General features: G+C 38.4%; 2 protein-coding genes across 9 annotated transcripts in view; one reads left to right on the top strand and one right to left on the bottom strand.

Moving 5' to 3' along the window:
- The window catches only part of rbm38 (RNA binding motif protein 38), a 199,313-nt gene that overhangs the window by 74,320 nt on the left and 107,570 nt on the right, over positions 1-17,423 (bottom strand). The gene's annotated exons all lie outside the window — the stretch shown is intronic.
- The window catches only part of baz2a (bromodomain adjacent to zinc finger domain, 2A), a 52,829-nt gene that overhangs the window by 13,532 nt on the left and 21,874 nt on the right, over positions 1-17,423 (top strand). For all 8 annotated transcript variants that reach the window (NM_001320131.1, XM_073938337.1, XM_073938335.1 and 5 more), the window contains 13 exon segments: positions 40-100; positions 2,529-2,637; positions 2,756-2,863; positions 2,962-3,181; positions 5,478-5,539; positions 6,404-6,469; positions 6,777-7,157; positions 9,216-9,470; positions 10,729-10,943; positions 11,027-11,101; positions 13,542-13,713; positions 16,084-16,146; positions 16,619-16,763. In NM_001320131.1, the coding sequence (NP_001307060.1) occupies positions 40-100; positions 2,529-2,637; positions 2,756-2,863; positions 2,962-3,181; positions 5,478-5,539; positions 6,404-6,469; positions 6,777-7,157; positions 9,216-9,470; positions 10,729-10,943; positions 11,027-11,101; positions 13,542-13,713; positions 16,084-16,146; positions 16,619-16,763 (1,932 nt within the window).

Below are 17,423 nucleotides of genomic sequence, written 5' to 3'. Positions count from 1 at the left end.
ATTTGACAGTAAAATATCAATTTTTTGTTTGTGTGACAGGAGACACCCCTAGACGCCGGATTGCAAGTGAAGAGCAAGTCCAGTTTCCTTTGGCACATGGGTGAGGGTGCTCTTTATGTCAACTTTTTTTCTTCAAGTGTGCTTCTAAAGCTAATAAAATGCTTGCATTCAGTCATGATAACTGATCAAAAACCCAGCTCCCAATCATACTATCATGTGCCACAGCCATATCACCCTGCAGCCCAAGATCGGTTACTCACTAAAGCTAAGCAGGGCTGAGCCTGGTTAGTACCTGGATGGGAGACCACTAGGGAACGCTAGGTTGCTGTTGGAAGTGGTGTTAGTGAGGCCAGCAGGGGGCGCTCAACCTGTGGTCTAAGTGAGTCCTAATGCCCCAGTAAAAAGTGAAGGGGACACTACACTGTCAGTGGGCGCCGTCTTTCGGATGAGACGTTAAACCGAGGTCCTGACTCTCTGTGGTCATTAAAAATCCCATGGCACTTCTCGTGAAAAAGCAGGGGTGTAATCCCGGTGTCCTGGCCAAAGTCCCTCTATCGGCCCTTACGATCATGGCCTCCCAATCATCCCCGTCCACTGAATTGGCTCTATCACTGTCTCTCCACTCCACCAATAGCTGGTGTGTGGTGAGCTCACTGGCGCCGTTGTCCTGTGGCAGCCGTCGCATCATCCAAGTGGATGCTGCACACTGGTGGTGGTGTGGAGAGACCCCCCTCATGATTGTGAAGCGCTTTGGGTGTATGGCCATATACAATAAATGCGCTATATAAATACACATTACATTACATTACATTACATACTAGTAACATTTCTTAAAAAAAAAAAGGGGGAAATATAGTAGCTGATAGGAGTGTAGAGTATACACATATGCATAATGAATACAATTTTAACAACAATATATATTTTTTTATCAATTGTTTTTTTTTTTTTGTGTATAATTTTTATTATTATTTCCAGTGACGTACGGTGATAGCCATTATGCCTACAATTCATTAAACAAGAAGCTTTTGCTGCATCCCGATTCGCATACCAATCATCCTAAATAGTATTCAAAAATACAGTTAGCATGTCACATGTCCCAAACCGCAGTATGTTGAAAAGAGTATGCCAAAGATTCCTGGATGATAAACTATTTCTGGTAGAAATTTGTAGTGTATAACATCCCTACTCTTAACCCATAATATTGACCACAATACATTGCAAGTTGGTTGTGAATTTGATTAGAACTACAAACTTGGTGGACACACAAGACCAATCGTCAAGTACAGGTGTTTATATGACTATTAATTAATATCTAGCCAACTGGTAAATATCTGCATCACATTTTCTGTGTTATTACATCTGCAACAAAGATGTCAATTTCGCATACTATTTGTCCTAAATAGTATTTAAAAATTCAAGAAGTATGTCCCAAATCATTGTATGTTGAAAAAGAGTACGCCAAAGGTTCCTGGATGGTGTATTTCTAGTAGAAATTCAAAGTGTAGAACTATCTGTACGCTTAACCGATAATATTGCAGATAATTATGTGAATTTGATTAGAACTAAAAACTCGGATTAAGTGTAAACCAGTAAATCCATGGTGAGGTAAGTGACGTTATAAACTACACTGCCCTTCTTTTTGAAGAAGTACCCGCTTTGTGTCCTCAGGAGTTCGTTCTTCCAAGTCTGAACTTCCTAGGACGCAAGTCCGAACTTTGCATAATTGGTATTGAGAAACAGGCAACATTTCTGTTTAAAAGTGTTATCTTTCTAACTCTGTTTGTGGTATCAGCGAATTGATGTTCTTTGTGTATTAAATAATCAGTTCTGTTCAAAAGTTAACAACTGTGTGAGGTGTTTCTTATGCGGTGCCTACATGCGGGATCATGAACTTGACATTGTTCTCTCTTCAGGCTGTCGTTATCAGTCTTGTACAATTTTTGTTCCTTTTTTTGAAAGTCACTATCCTGGAGGTTTTCTTTGGTTATGTAAGCAAATTAGAATTAAAAAAAAAATGTGGTTCTTTCCCATTTACTGCTTTCTAATTTTGTCCAACTATGAAGACTTCCGCAGCTGAGAAATAAAAATATGTGAAGAGGGTCAATTGTGAGAAGCGGCCACTTATGGGGAATACAAATATTAAACCTGACTCTGTAAATTAATCTATATATGATCATTTATCAATAATGCACAATCAGATAAGATATGGGCATCAGCTCAACCTTGAAATATTGGCAGAAATCCAATATTGTGCATCCATACTACATTTAGCAAAAGCATTTCAATGTATTTAATACAACCCCCTTTTGTTGATTATCTGGAATACCTAACTGTTTAAATAGCTATATCGTGAACTTTCTACTGTTTACTGTACTGTAAAATTGATTTTATTTATAGCGACCTCCCCTAGCCTAAAGCAAGGCATTCAGTGTCCATTTATTCTGCAGATTCAAACACAGAATTATTGTGTGACAAATAATTTGTTAAGGTATGGGTATCCTGTTTGATGTGCTGTTTATCTTTGCTAGCTGGAAGCGGGAGATCAGAGTTCGTAGACTTGAGGACCGCCTGAAAGGGGAGACATGGTACTACAGCCCCTGCGGCCGAAGGATGAAGCAGTTCCCTGAGGTCATCAAGGTAAGATCTGTGTTAAACCTGCAGGGCAAATTATTTCCAACCGAAAAACTTTATCTGCACGAGTGGTGAAGAGGATTCTGTCTTCATCCACTTGCTTTTGCCTCTCCTGTTCCTTCAGTATCTGAAAAGGTATCATGAGAATCTCCAGGGTGTTTCCAGGGAGCACTTCAGCTTCAGTCCACGCATGCCAGTGGGTGACTTCTATGAGGAGCGGGAAACTCCTGAGGTCTGTGTTCACACAAGTGCTACAGTCATGTGGTGATGTTTTCACTCAAACAATCTACACTACTGCATGACGCACCATCTCCTGTTGGTTTGTTACAGGGTAAGAAATGGTTTCAGCTTGCCAATGAGGAAGTGCCCTCGATGATCATGGCGATAACCGGCAGACGAGGTCGTCCCCCAAATCCAGACAAAGAGCCTCGTTCCACTGGTCGTCGGGCCAAAGGCCAAGGTAGACGACCGGGTCGACCTCCCAAGGTCAAGATGGAGGATCTGCTCAGCAAAGTTGATGCCAGGCTGCTGAAGAAACTGGAGGCCAAGGGTGAGTGACTGACATGACTTGAGCTTGGTGCGAATTTACATCAAGGCCCCAGTATACTGTTCATTTGCCATCAAAGTACGGTACGTTTAGCTAGTGAAACAAAACCATAAGATTCAGTAAAAGCAGAATGACTGTGATATGTCACCTAGTAACAGCCGTACATGCAACAGCAGCCTAATGACGCAAGTGTACTGTGGTTCGGAAGGAAAAAATCGAACTTGAACCAATTGAACCAAGTGTGAAAGCACTCTTAGGGCGTTCTCGCACTATGTACAGTTGCCTTGTACCGAGCCAAAGCACGCTTGTCCCCCCTCCTGTCTCCCTCCGACGGCCTGCACTCACATAGCATTCGGGCCTAGGCACGCTTGCGTCATCGATGATGTGCTGGTCAGAAGCGCTATTGCTGAGCACAGGGAGATTTCTTTAGTAATGTCGTTTGATATGCAGTGACACGCAGTCAAATATTTTGACGAACAGATCAGCCATTTTTGACGCTCATAAACAATCATAATGTCCTCGTGTTGCAAGAATTAGGAGGTTTGCTGAAGGTGCGCAGCTTTCATGCCTAGTGAGGGGTTTGCGTCTTTAATAACCTAAGACAGTTTGCGTTCATAGAACAGTAAGAATGAATAATAAATCCATATGAAACAGTCCCCTAAAAGTCACGTCTTGCTTTTAATTTCGGGCTCTGGTGCATTTTGCACTCACACACAAGCGTTCCGCGCCAAAGCCCAAGTGAACTGTGCTCAGGCACACCTCTTCCAACCGGGCCAAGTGAACTGTGCCTGAGCCCGATTCAGCCCACTGACACTTCTCAAATGATCTGGGAATTGGGTCTGGGCATGGCTCAGATAGCATAGTGTGAGTAGGCCTTTAAAGGCACAATATGTTAGATTGTTTGATTGAAATATCCATAGACCACTAGAACAATGTGCTGACTTTGGATTTTAACGTTCTTTTAAACATTTGGGATAATGTGAATACATGAGGAATTAGCAGTTTGAACTAGCTACACTGATCAAGTCCTGATTAGCCATGCTAATGACTACCATACTGTTCTAGCAGTATTGAATACTTTAGCTAATTCGCATGATTCCTGCTGGTGTCTTGTAGGTTGTAATGAAGACAGTTCCACCCTGTCATTGCATCATCAAACTGCACTTTTGTTTGTTGTGAATATGCGCCCCCTAGCTGTGAAAATTACATCCTGTTCCTTTACGAACGAACTAGTGCAGGGGTGGCCAACCCTGTTCCTGGAGAGCCACCATGCTGCAGATTTCAGTTGCAACCCATATCAAACACACCTACCTGTAATTATCATGTGGTGTTCAGGTCCTAATCAATTGGTTCAGGTGTGTTTGATATGGTTAACCTTTATCTGCAGGAAGGTGGCTCTCCAGGAACAGGGTTGGCCACCCCTGAACTAGTGTGACATCGATATCAACAAACTAAGGTGTTTTGTTCAGTTGAAACAACTTCTGAGATCTTTCAGTTGGTTCATGTCTGTGGTGATTTAGGCCTGTCACAATAAGGAATTCTTGTTGTGCGATATATTGTCACTGATATTTTTTGCGATTAGTGAAATGATTGTTATTTTGAGATGTGTAATGATTATATAACAGCACAATGCAAATGGCTATAGACACTTTAAAATACTTGGCATTCTTAATTAAGGTTATTTAGCATTAATAATTAGCATTAATAATTAAGGTTATTTAGATTCTATAATTTGAAGTTAAAAAGGTAAATGTCCTATTATATAAACTATTAAAAGTCCTATTGGGTAAATGTTTAACCTCAAACCTTGACACCTGTGAGGTAGAACGAAAACGCCATCGTAAAATGGCATTAAAGTCATTTGTGCATTTGTAAATATTTACTGCAATGGCAATAATTATTGAGGTCATCTTCAAGTACGATAAGTCGATATATTGATTATTGTGGTGATGTTCTTTTTTTAGCGCAGAACAATTCTCCGGTTTATCCATTTTGTTTAGCCTGTCGTGGGCAGATGTTTGTTAGTGGAAACCTTAACATTAGAGAGCTAATGAGTTGTTACAATAAAGAGTTATTTTACTTGAAATTAACTGAAGACTTGTTTTCATGTTCAATACCGAAAAGCAGTTGGCTGGTTATTGATTAGATTAAGGCAGATCTTAATGTGAGATTCCTGTCTATTGCAAGAGGATTGGAGTTTTGTTACGGGGTTGGAGCATTGATTGATGCATCTAAAATGTTTTTGTTGCCTTTTGTTCAACTCTTGAACTGACAGTATTTGCTAACTAATGTTTTACAGAGGATCTCACAGAGGAAGAGAAAGAAAAGCTGGCCAAGATCAAGAAGAAAATGAAGAGAAAGGTGAGCTGACTGTTATTTACTTTAACAAGCTATTTTCTGAGGATAATTTGTTTTTTAATTGACACAATAGCCCCTTTCACACATACAGACCTTTCCGGAAAATTGCCGGCAATTTTCCGGAAAGGTTGTATGTGTGAACAGGTCCTTTTTGAAAATACTGGTAAATTCGTTCTGGCTATTTTCTGGAAAGAGAAGTTGTAACATTACCGGTAATTTGCCGGAATGCTGCACTGTGTGAATGCAGAAGGAAGATTGCCAGAAAGAGCGCGTGCACGTCTGGAACGTGCTGACGTGAGACATCTGCTTTAGCCAATCAGAACAGCCAGACGCATTCCCGTGCGCGTGGTTTATGAGAATAAAAGCCTTTGAATATTTTCCCAGACGCGTTTAGCTGCTTGATGTTAGTCAGATAACGTTTATATGTTCTTCTTAATGCCAACTGTAAATAATCATCGATAAGATGCTTATGATAAGCCATTCTTTGTTTATCTTCAAGCTTTGCGTGTGCCTGTGAGCGCCAGCAAACACACATATTATGAACATCTCGACATGCGAAAGTGTTTCTCTATATTTTCATCGAAGTTGTTCACAATACTGGTCATCCACAGAGTTTGTAATGTAGTCAAATGTTTACAAATACAAGCGCAGCCGTTTAAAGCTCATTTGTGGTGAATGATGTCACAATTTATCGGTATTTTGGAATGGATGTGTGAACGGTCTTTTCTGGAAAAATTCCGTAATGTCCTGGCCTGTGTGAACAGCGCTTTTGAATTTACCGGTAAAGTCCTTCCGGAAATTTTCCATATATTTACCGGTATCACTGTGTGAAAGGGGCTAATGAATGTGTGGTTTTTCCTCACGCAGGCAAGAATGAAAAGAAAGGAAGATGCAAAGAATAAGAAGATGCGGCTGGAGAAACGAAAGGCTAAAGTAAGACTAACTTTATTTGGAAATGTGTAGAATTTTAATTATAGGGTTTATGGTTAAGAAAAAAAATATGCACAATAGATTTAATACAATCTTTAAATTTAACTTGGGAACTTTTTATAGTATTTCCAATGTACAATTAAAGTTTTGCCCCTTCTAGGTTCTAAGTTGAGCATTTTTTTTTTCATTCTAGCAGAATTAGTGGAGACAAATTCTGAATCTGAATGAAAGATTTGCATGTTCATTATAGTCGTCCCAGTTATTTGAAGTGTTCTGAGCTTTGATTTTGTTTCCTGCCATGTTTGAGCAGTTGGAGAAATCCAAAGAGCAGGGACTGGATAATGGGGACCTCTCACTGCCATTCAGCCAGTCGTCTGAAAGCACCCTGTCGGCTTCAGAGGGGCCCAAGAAGCCCGGGCGCAGGAGGAAGGTTGTAGTACCTGCAGCAGAAACCTTCGACCCGGAGCAGGCCAGCCCAATCAAAACTGTGGCCCGAGCCCGCAGCAAGGCTAAGGCTTTGGCAAAGGCCCAGGCACAAGCGGAGGCAGAGGCACGGGCTGCACTGGCGGCAAAGAGAGCGGCGGAGAGGAGAGCACAGGCTCAGAGACGTATGGAGGAGAGGAAGAAACAGCAGATGCTCTTAGAGGAGATGAAGAAGCCTGCAGAGGACATGTGTCTACCCGACCACACGGTGAGCGATGTAGAATTTGCATTACACAAATTCATGAAGATTACTTTTAAACCTTCTAAACTTCAACGCAAATGTTTCTAATCAAAATACCAATTCGGCAGAACAGCATGTGGGTATTAAATGTTTAAAGGTGTCATTTGATGCTCATGCCCAAGTCTATAACACTTTCGAAACTCAAATGTCTTAATGATAGTGGAAATTTTACCTTGTAAAAAACAGTTTAGTTCGCAGCAACCTGTTTTTGAGCATGTCTCTTTAAATGATAACGAGCTGCTGCTCTTTGACCCTGCATCTTTTTTTAAAGCTGAAGTGCATCAGAGATTTTTGACACAAATTGAATACAAATTTTTAGCATAATGGACACACATAACACATTTTGCTGAGTCTTCGCCACTGCTTTTTATCTGTCATGACTGAGTATTTGAAGCTTTTTCCACAATATGTTGACAAATCTAATATTACTCTGGTGCATCTTGCATGGATATAATCATTTATTATTACTTGACATTGCAGCCTACCATTATCAGTTTAAAATCTTATCAAAGAGTCAGAAATTCAAAAAGTGACATGAAAAGTGGCTGAAATGAAGTAATCAACTGCATCATCCAACTTTTTTTTTTTGGTGATCTTTCCTTTCAAATTTTCCCTTTAGATTTAATTGCAATTTTAAGTCCAGCTTCATATTTCCAAGGTTTGAAAAGTGGAAAAAAGCGGAACAATGTGAGTTTTTCAGATGGATGCAAGTTTTTGAACAATGTCTGTGAAAATCCCTACATATATTAAATAAGCCATTTCACCATTGTCTCTTTTGAAGTTGGGATTCTGCAAGCCTGTACATTCGAACACCCAGCATGATTGAGGTGGGAACCATAATTTACTGGAAGGCGGTCACATTGAAAGAACTAAAATTAGCTGGTTGTTTGCGTCAAACCAGATTGAAACTGCTGGTTTCGCATGATGACACATTTTAATACTTTAGACCAACTCCTAACAGTTTTTCTGGACTGAGCGACACTGCAGAAACCTAGCTGAATGCAAATAAAAGAAAACAAATTTTCCCTAATTTTTTTCCCCAAATTTTATGGCAACAATAATTAATCTTTTGCGGCGTAAAAAAGATCTAAACAGAATAAATCTGCTTATATAAAACTTGTAGTAGCAGTGCTCATAAGGTGCGACTAAATTTTGTCTGGTGCGCCTAAAATTTTAAAGTTTGGAGCACCTGTGCTACCAAGCAAAAAGGTCAATTTTGAGCTCTATATTCCAAATCAACAATGGTTTTTCTTTTTTCTTTTCTTTTTTTTATTGAAAGAAAAACAAGGTGAATTGTTACATACAAGGATTTGACGACTTTTTCTTTTTTTTTTTTATACATTTTTCCCCCCATGAACAACCTCCCTCCCCTTCTAAAAGAAAAATAAATAAATAAACAAATTATAAAAAATTTATAATATAATAATAATAATAGTAACAAAAAAATACTAAATTAAATAAAATTTTTACTGAGTCACAGAGTTTTTATAGCACAATGAGGAAATATTTAACAGTAATGTTTTCCCATCGAGATTCATTGCGTTATCCTTATAAGCATAGACCTCTATAACATTAGGTTGGGGGGGGTGGATGGGGGGTGGGATGGGGGTGGGGGGAGGAGTGTTAGACCTTTTTCAAACTATGAAGTCATTGGATTTCATACTGTATAAAAATGTTTAATAGATCCTCTAAGAGAGTATTTAATTTTCTCCAATCTTAAAAACAGCATCATATCACTAAACCAGAGTGAAACTGAAGGTGGTTCACTTGATTTCCAATTAAGCAATATTCTTCTCCGAGCCATAAGACATGCAAACAGTGATTTTTCTACATTAGCCATTCCGTAACCATAATTTTTAGTAGTAAAACAGTGTTTATACAAATTGTAAACAATGTGCCAAAGAAAATAGTTACAACACTTTTACTATTAATATAACAATAGTTCATTTTCATTTGTGAATGTAAAGTTTGTCTCTGTGTTATTCTGTCACTCAGTGTGTTTGTGGTCTCTCTCCCTCTTTGTAGCCTCTGCCTCCACTAACACGGATACCAGGACTGAAGCTCTCGGGTTTGGCTTTCTCTAATTGTTTACGGGTGGTTGAGTTCCTCCATGGCTATGGCAAGATTCTGGGACTTCAGGTGCCCAAGGACATCCCCAGTCTTATTACCCTGCAGGAGGGGCTTCTGGGCATGGAAAAGAGCCAGGGTGAACTGCTGGATCTGCTCATCAAACTGGTGGAGTCCGCGCTGCATGATCCTGGACTGCCCTCGTATTATCAGGTTTGTCTTACTCTAAGTGTAATATCAAAAAGATGATATAGATATACTGATATTTAGCAGGGTAATTAAAAGTCTTTACACCTTAGATTTAAACTAATTGAATTTTATAAATTGGAAAATTGCTAAATGTTTTTTTAATTCATATAAAAGTGTAAAGCAACATGTGTATTGGAGGTAATGTATAGCCCGACGTCTTGGGGCTTTTTCATTCGGGGAACCAAAATCTCCACCTAGGCTTGTTAAAGTACTGGAAATTAATACCAGACGATATTGAAATTTAACAAAGAGGTCAATTTCACATGAACATTTAAGCGCTGTTGGGCACATTCTTAAACGGGACTGATTTCCCAGTGTGTTCACGTGCTCAACAGAAATGACTGCGATTGGCCGTGAAGGTCATCAGTTGACTGAACTCACTGCTGTTTACTTGGTTTAACCACAGATACAGGGACACTTGAATATTTTAAAGCCCTGATTCATCTTAACATTCTTACAGTTGTTTGTATTCAATACTTTATTATTATTATTATTATTATTTTCTTTTTTCCATATCTGTAATACCTGTATTTTGGCTTTTTTTGCAGTCCACTTAGAATCCAACATGGCAATCAATGTTTTCTTTATTGGCATTGATTGTTTTGAAATTCAAATGGCATTGACATGCCTGTGTTTTTATTTCTGTAATAAATATGGCTGTCAGGCCAGGATGTAGATTTTTTTATTGTGGGAATGTTGTTTACATGAAGAAATCTGTATTACAAGTTAAACAAAACTTCTAATAATAAATTATATTTTGAATTTAAATAGTATTTGTCTTGCGTTTACATAAATTTTACATTCGAATAGCCAAAATGACAAGTTTCAGTCTTTTAAATGCGATTAATCACGATTATTATTTTTTTAAGTGCAATTAATTAATAATTTTTTTTATCTATTGACAGTACTAATTTATATATATATATATATATATATATATATATATATATATATATATATATATATATATATATATATATATATATATATATATATATATATATATATACACATTACGAATATATAGATTTTTTTTTTTACATATACAATTTCAAAATGGTCAAAATTGTATTGTAATTTCTATTTTCATTACTGGTTTCTGTCCTGTCACTGAATTCTGTTCACATAACTAAAATCAAAAAGCTCAACTATGTTCAAGGTCATTTAGGTTTATCTTGAAAAAAGCATTTGATTAGTCAGTAATCGAAGGTTTGCGCGTCAGTCTGTAAAGATCCTAGGAGAGAAGCTGGTGGATCTTGAGCTGAATCACAGCACAGTGTCTGAGGTGCTGCGGGTCTTTCTGGAAGCCCATGGTTTTGAGATGGAAGTCTGTAACAGCCTCCGTACAAAGAGCTTTCAGACCCTCAAACCCGACGTCAAAGCCTCCATTCTGGCCTTTGTGGTGGAGGAGCTCAACGCCAGCAACATTGTAACCAGGTGAGCTCAAATTAGTCACGTTAGCTTCGTTATCAGAACCGTTTAAACAGCATTTTCATTTTCCAACCGTTGTGTTTCTACAGGGAGATTGATAACACTCTAGAGAACATGGCCACCTACAGGAAAAACAAGTGGATTATCGAAGGCAAATTACGCAAGTAAGATTCCACTTTTAATATGAAGCAAGTTTTTCATTTTTGAAAAACAGTTTTGTGAAATCTGGTGAGAGTATGAAACCTATTTAAACTTGATCTGAAATGCTTGAGAAAAATGTGTCTCGAACTAGCTTAAAACTGAATGTTTTCACAACTAACTCACTGTACTTTAAAGTTTTTTTTGTGTTCATGGTTTAAAAAAAAGTAACATCAGCTATCTGCACACTGGAGAGCATATTTACATGGATTTTCACAATTCTTTTTCTTAGTTTTATTTTTAAAGTATTTTTTAGGTACAGATAGCTTTATTTTTAGATATTTTGTAAAACAAAGCATGTTGTACACATTGCAAAAAAAATCTACTATATAAAAACATTTAAATACAAGAGAGAAAGAAAAAACAATGACATGCAGCTAAAAAGGTGAAGGTGGATACACCAGAAAAGAGCCTGAAATTTTTCTCAAAGATTTTGTTGATCCCCTGAGACTGAAAAGGAATTTTCAGCAGTCGGAAATTAGTTTGATGTTTTATTATTTTAAGATATCGAGTAAAACAATTTCCAGTTAATTATTACACATTGTTTCCCAATTCTGTCCTTGAGGTCCTGCAGATTTTAGCTCCAACTTGCCTCAACACACCTGTAAGGATGTTTCTAGAAAGCCTATTAAGAGCTTATTTAGCTGGCCCAGGTGGGTGTGATTGGGGTTGTAACTAAACTTTGCAGGACATCGGCCCTCCAGGACCAAGCTTGGGTACCAACTGGTCTAGTAGTTCAGTGTTTGTTTCTCAATATGCGTTCTTCAGCGAACTTGCGTCCTTGTGTTCTCATGTAGCGTCATCATCAACTGTCAGTTCATTTCCAATATTCAAAATCGCAAGAATAGAGGACGCGTGAAACTTCCCGGATGTGTTCTTGATATCGAGGACGCATCGATAAAACTTGAGCACCAAACTTGCACTAGAAGTCCCAGAAGTCATTGCGATTGGAGCTGGGAAGCGCAGCATGATATACAGGTTTATTATTAAAGTTCAGAGATATAACTTATTTATCTCAGGAGTTTCCCTAAATGAGACAGTAAATATAAACATTACCATGAACATCTTAATAAAGGAATAAACACATTAAGTATGTTTATTTACTGAAATTTCTATTAAAACCTGTTTTATTTTTATTGCGCAATGTATATTTGTAAAGTCTTTATGCATAGGGGGAAAAAATAAATAAATCGTTGTATGATTGCTGTAACGTTTAAATAATTTACCATTAAAAATGCGTAAGGGTCACATGACCATCAGGAAGAACGCAACGTCTCATTTCTCACAGGATGCATTCTTCGTTATCGTGGGCTCCCGAGTTTGTTCTTTCAGGGACACCTTGCAAGACTAGTTCTCACAAGAATGCAAGTCCGTTCTCTGCGCTCTTGGAATTGAGAAACAGCCAGTATCTCCTAGTATCCATATTTCAGGATCATGACTGATTAAGATACATGCAGTGCTCAGCATAATTGAGTACAGCCCATTTTGAAAATGAATTATTCCTCTATTTCTCAGTAAATATAGGAAATGTTTTCTGCTTCATGTAAACAAAATTATTAAACAAATATATTTATGAAAATTATATTTTAGTCATCAAACATATTTAGAAATGGAAAGATAATACAATAAAATTTAAGTAAAATATTGCAAAATTAAATTACAACCAACAAAATTTCAACTAAAATTTTTGATTTTTTGCTTCTCTTGAAGCTCTGGGTACAAAACCCCCGAGAGCAGTGCAATACGGACAGTTTATCAAGGATGTACCACTGGATCGCGTCTCTCTATAGTTGTTAAAGTAGTAATTTCACGTTTCACGTTTGTACTTAGTCATTTTAGCGAAAACCTCATATACTGTTGGTTGGTTCCTGTTGGTTGTGCGCCTTTTTTTACCAACCAAGTTAGTCGACGCCATTATAACGACACATCCCTCTGCCTATTCATGCCAGAGTCCCGCAGGAAAAGTGATTGACGGGGTAATTGGTGTATTACTTCTCTTGATTTATTTATGATTTGGTTATTGGTAAAACGAAGACCATGCAGGTCTGATAGTTGAAAAGGTAGGCTACAAATAATAAATTTGTTATAAATTAATTATTTATTCATGAGAAATTAATTCACTGCCGCCTATAACGACAATGCCATCGTCCATCACGATGTTTCCCATTAGACATTGTACGATGCCAAATTGGTCGACATCGCCCAACCCTAATGCTAAACACTGTATATTGTCATTCTGGCATTATAAAATGAGTTGTATAAAATGGCCTTAAAATTACAATTATATCATCGATTGCAATATAGTTGGCTGCAATTTATTGTACAACAAAAAATAGATATCAAGACAGACCTATCCATAGCTAGATATTAGGTATAGTTGATGCATATACGTGTGTGTGTGATCAGACTGAAGGCTGCACTGGTGCGCAAGACGGGTCGTCCTGAGGAGGAGCTGGTCTTTGAGGAGCGTCGGCGCAGTGCTCGCGTTGGAGTAGCAGAGGAGGAGAGTATTGAAGAGAGCTGTGTGCTGGAGCGAGGGAGTCGACGCAAGGCCAAAGAGGAGCCCAAACACACTGAGGTACTGAACATCTATGTCCCAAACTGGACTTAAGTTGGTAAACTTCAGAATCTTCTGTCCTCATTTACTTGCATTTCATACCTATTTGAGTCTCTTTTTTTTTTTATAGAGATGTTGGACAGTTAAACTAAAGTGATTTTCATGCGCATTTTGTCAGTAAAGCTGGTTCTGGTCAACCTTCAGCATGTGCTTTCAGATAGAGCAGCATTTACTACAGAGGCATAGTTCACCGATAAGCTACGAATAATTGTTCAAATTAATTTAAATGGTTGATAATGACATCGAGATTATCGTTCGATGATAATGACCGCTGTTTTGCATGGCTTCTCTGCTGTGTAGTAAACTGCATGTTAAAAGGATAGTTGCTAGTTCTGTCGCTTTAATGATGAAAGTGCAAGGGTGTGTGCTTGGATGGGATGTCAGATGATAAAGTTTGTTGGATTTAATATTGGTGACTACATCTTGTTTGTTCGTCATTAAATGCAACAGAACTACATACAGTAGTCATGTGATTTATTAGTCATGCTTAATGACAACAATTGAATTTTGTGTTTATAATGAAGCACTCTGAAGATTTCCTGAGTTGTTTCTTCGTGGGTGTTTAAATTTCTGAGCAAGAGCGCCCTCTGGCTTTTAAGAGGAGATTTACCGCTGATCACACAATCGTGCTTCTCTGAAAAGATGTGCATAATAATTACTGCTTTGCTCATTTAGCTTTGCAAAGTTTTATTATTTATTATATTATTATTCAAAAATATTGCCAAGACCTACTTCTGTTTAACACAAAAAAGGAAATTTTAAAGAAAGGTGGAAACTGGCATCTGATTTTTGTGAGCATGTCAGATACAATTCAAATTACAAGCTGTCTACATCTTAGCTAGTTTGCAAAATTTTTTTGTTATATAAAAAATGAGAGCAGCTACTTCTAAAATCATGCTAGAAAAAACAAGCCATCCACTACACATTTCACAAGTGAGTGCTGGATCACTTCTGGAAAACATCTTGACATCCTCAAGATCAGAGTCACTTTCAAAATCATTTACTGGCCAATCCAGCTGTAGAGGACTCCTGGAGTCTTTAACCTGTGAATAGAGCATCAACAATGAGCCACTTCAAGCTCAAGCTATGATTTCAATCATGCTTTTGATTTGAGCTGAGGACATGCTTTATCTGAGGGTTTCATCAACTGTAGGGGAGGTTGTACGGTAAAGAAAGGCTTATATTTAATTTGTTGTATATTTAAAAATGATTATAAAATATTTATTTATACAATAAGCTTTAAGCTGAACACTAGTATGTTCTAAAATATTTAATAAAATATAATGTACTCTCATCATGGCAAAGGCAAAATAAATTAGTTATTAGAAATTAGTCATGTTTAAAAAAATAGTCTCTGTTAAACATCACATGAGAAATATTTGAAAAATGATTGAAATCTTATGCTGTGTTCCCACCAGACGCGGAACGCGCAGTTAAATTGTGCTATTCGCGCGTAAAAAGCCGCGTGAACATTTGAGGTTACTCGCTTCATTCGCGCATCAAACCCCGCTTCATTCGCGTGTCAAATTCACTTCAGAACAGATGCGGATTCGCGTGATGGGCAGGGCTCCTGTCTGCCCCATGACTCTAACTTCATAGCTAAAGGGCTAACATGGATTTTATGAAGAAAATAACAGTGTTTATGTGCTTTATGAAGGATGATAAACAGCGTCAATACGTTTAGGGCCGTGTCTGAGTCCACTACATCCTTTCAGAGGTGCATCCAGCTCTGTGAGCTCATAAACTCCTCCAGAAACTGAACCTGGCAGATGGAGGTTTTCAGCGGTGCTTCTGACTGAGCCCAGCCCAGTTTGATGAACTTCTTGTCGGTGTCTGCTGGGGGATTTCCCTTGGGACACCGACAACAGGCGATACGTCACAATCACCCCCCACAAGAGCAAGCTTCTGATTGGTTAATGCGGCGCGAATGTCCGCTGAAGTTCAGATTTTCGAACTCGAGTGATTAGCGCGAAATGCGCATTAAGCGCGTCAACGCGCAAAATTCGCCAAATGCTCAATTCGCGCCATGCCATTCGCGCCATGCGCACCGCGCAATTCTCGTCATTTGCGCGTATCGCGCCGCAGGATGTCTATTTGCCCGTTTGCATTGACTTAACATGTAAATCACCCGCGCTTGACGCGCATTCCGCGTCTGGTGTGAACGCAGCATAACAGGCTAATCATTTTATCTGTTAACTGGAAACATTTTGTAAATATTCAGCAAAAAATACTTTCCATATAAGTGAAAAAATAACGCACATCTTCTATTGTTTAAGGGGGTGTACAGATTTATGCTGAACATTGTTTTTGACATAGATTTTTTTCTGACAGATTGAGAGTCCTAATACCTGCAGTGTTGCTGAGCTGGAGCGCCAGATTGATAAACTAACCAAGGTAAAAATCAAGTGACTTATCCCTTTTAGTCACTCTAAAAAGGCTCATTTCAAATGTGTATTTACATTTGTCTCTATTCTAAAGCTGCTGTTTCACTATTAAATCGTTTTATATATCATCAATATGTTAATGCTAAATCAATGTTGAGAAATTTACTAGCCTGTAAATCCATACAGGAATTAGTTTAGCTAATTCCATACCATATACCAGGGGTTCTCGAACTCAGTCCTGGAGGGCCGGTGTCCTGCTGATTTTAGCTCCAACTTGCCTCTACACACCTGTAAGGCTGTTTCTAGAAAGCCTAGTAAGAGCTTGATTAGGTAGCCCAGGTGTGTCTGATTGGGGTTGTAACTAATCTGGCAGGACCTCCAGGACAGAGATTGAGAACCCCTGCCATATATCGTGTGGAAGCAGAACATGTGTCTCCCGTTGTTTTGTTTTGGTGTAACAGTATGTTTTCTCCGTCTCTCAGCGTCAGGTGTTTTTCCGCAAGAAGCTGCAGCAGTCGTCTCATTCTATGCGAGCCGTGTCTCTCGGACAGGACCGGTACCGCCGCAGGTACCTCCTGCTTCCATACATGGGATGTATCCTAGTGGAGGGAGCAGAGGATATCTTGGGTGAGTGCAAAGTCTAGTATCTTGCACAAATTAAGATATGGGTCTTGTCATATCTGCCACTCTTGCGGTTTTAGCAGTGTCTACACCAGATGCTGTTGTCTGCTTCAAAGTCACCAGTAAAATTGTTCTATTTTTTATATTAGAATCAGTCCACAAACATTGAATATTTGTTTTCAAAATTTGGCGTCAAAAGTTCCATTCACTATACAGTACTGGAAAAACAAAACGTGCTTCTGAAGCATTCTGAATGTGATATAAACTCCCTGAGTCTCTCTGTGTGTATTTATAATCACGTTTTGTTTAAAATGCAAGTGAAACAACTAATAATAAATAAATGCAAATCTGCTGCTCTCGCAAGTAGACCTACACAGTTTGATGAAATTTGTGATTTGTCAATATGCCATAATGTTGATCATTTTTAATAAGAAACATGTCAGTGTAGGGCTGTGCAATTAATCAATTATCCGGTTTCGATTTTGATTTTGGCTTCTAACGATTATGAAAAAACATTCATTAAGATAAACGATCATTCCATCATAAACCGCCGCCTTTCCAGTTGTACACATTTGTTGCTCTGCAAAGCTCAGCTTCACATCAAAATAACTAAAACCATGTGCTGTGATGTATTGTTTGCAGCATGTGATGTGCATCATTCATTAA

Source organism: Danio rerio, chromosome 23 (genome assembly GCF_049306965.1).
Source record: "Danio rerio strain Tuebingen ecotype United States chromosome 23, GRCz12tu, whole genome shotgun sequence".
Classification (NCBI taxonomy): domain Eukaryota; kingdom Metazoa; phylum Chordata; class Actinopteri; order Cypriniformes; family Danionidae; genus Danio; species Danio rerio.
Note: the sequence above shows the minus strand (reverse complement) of the source record. Positions and strands in the feature narration are given on the sequence as shown.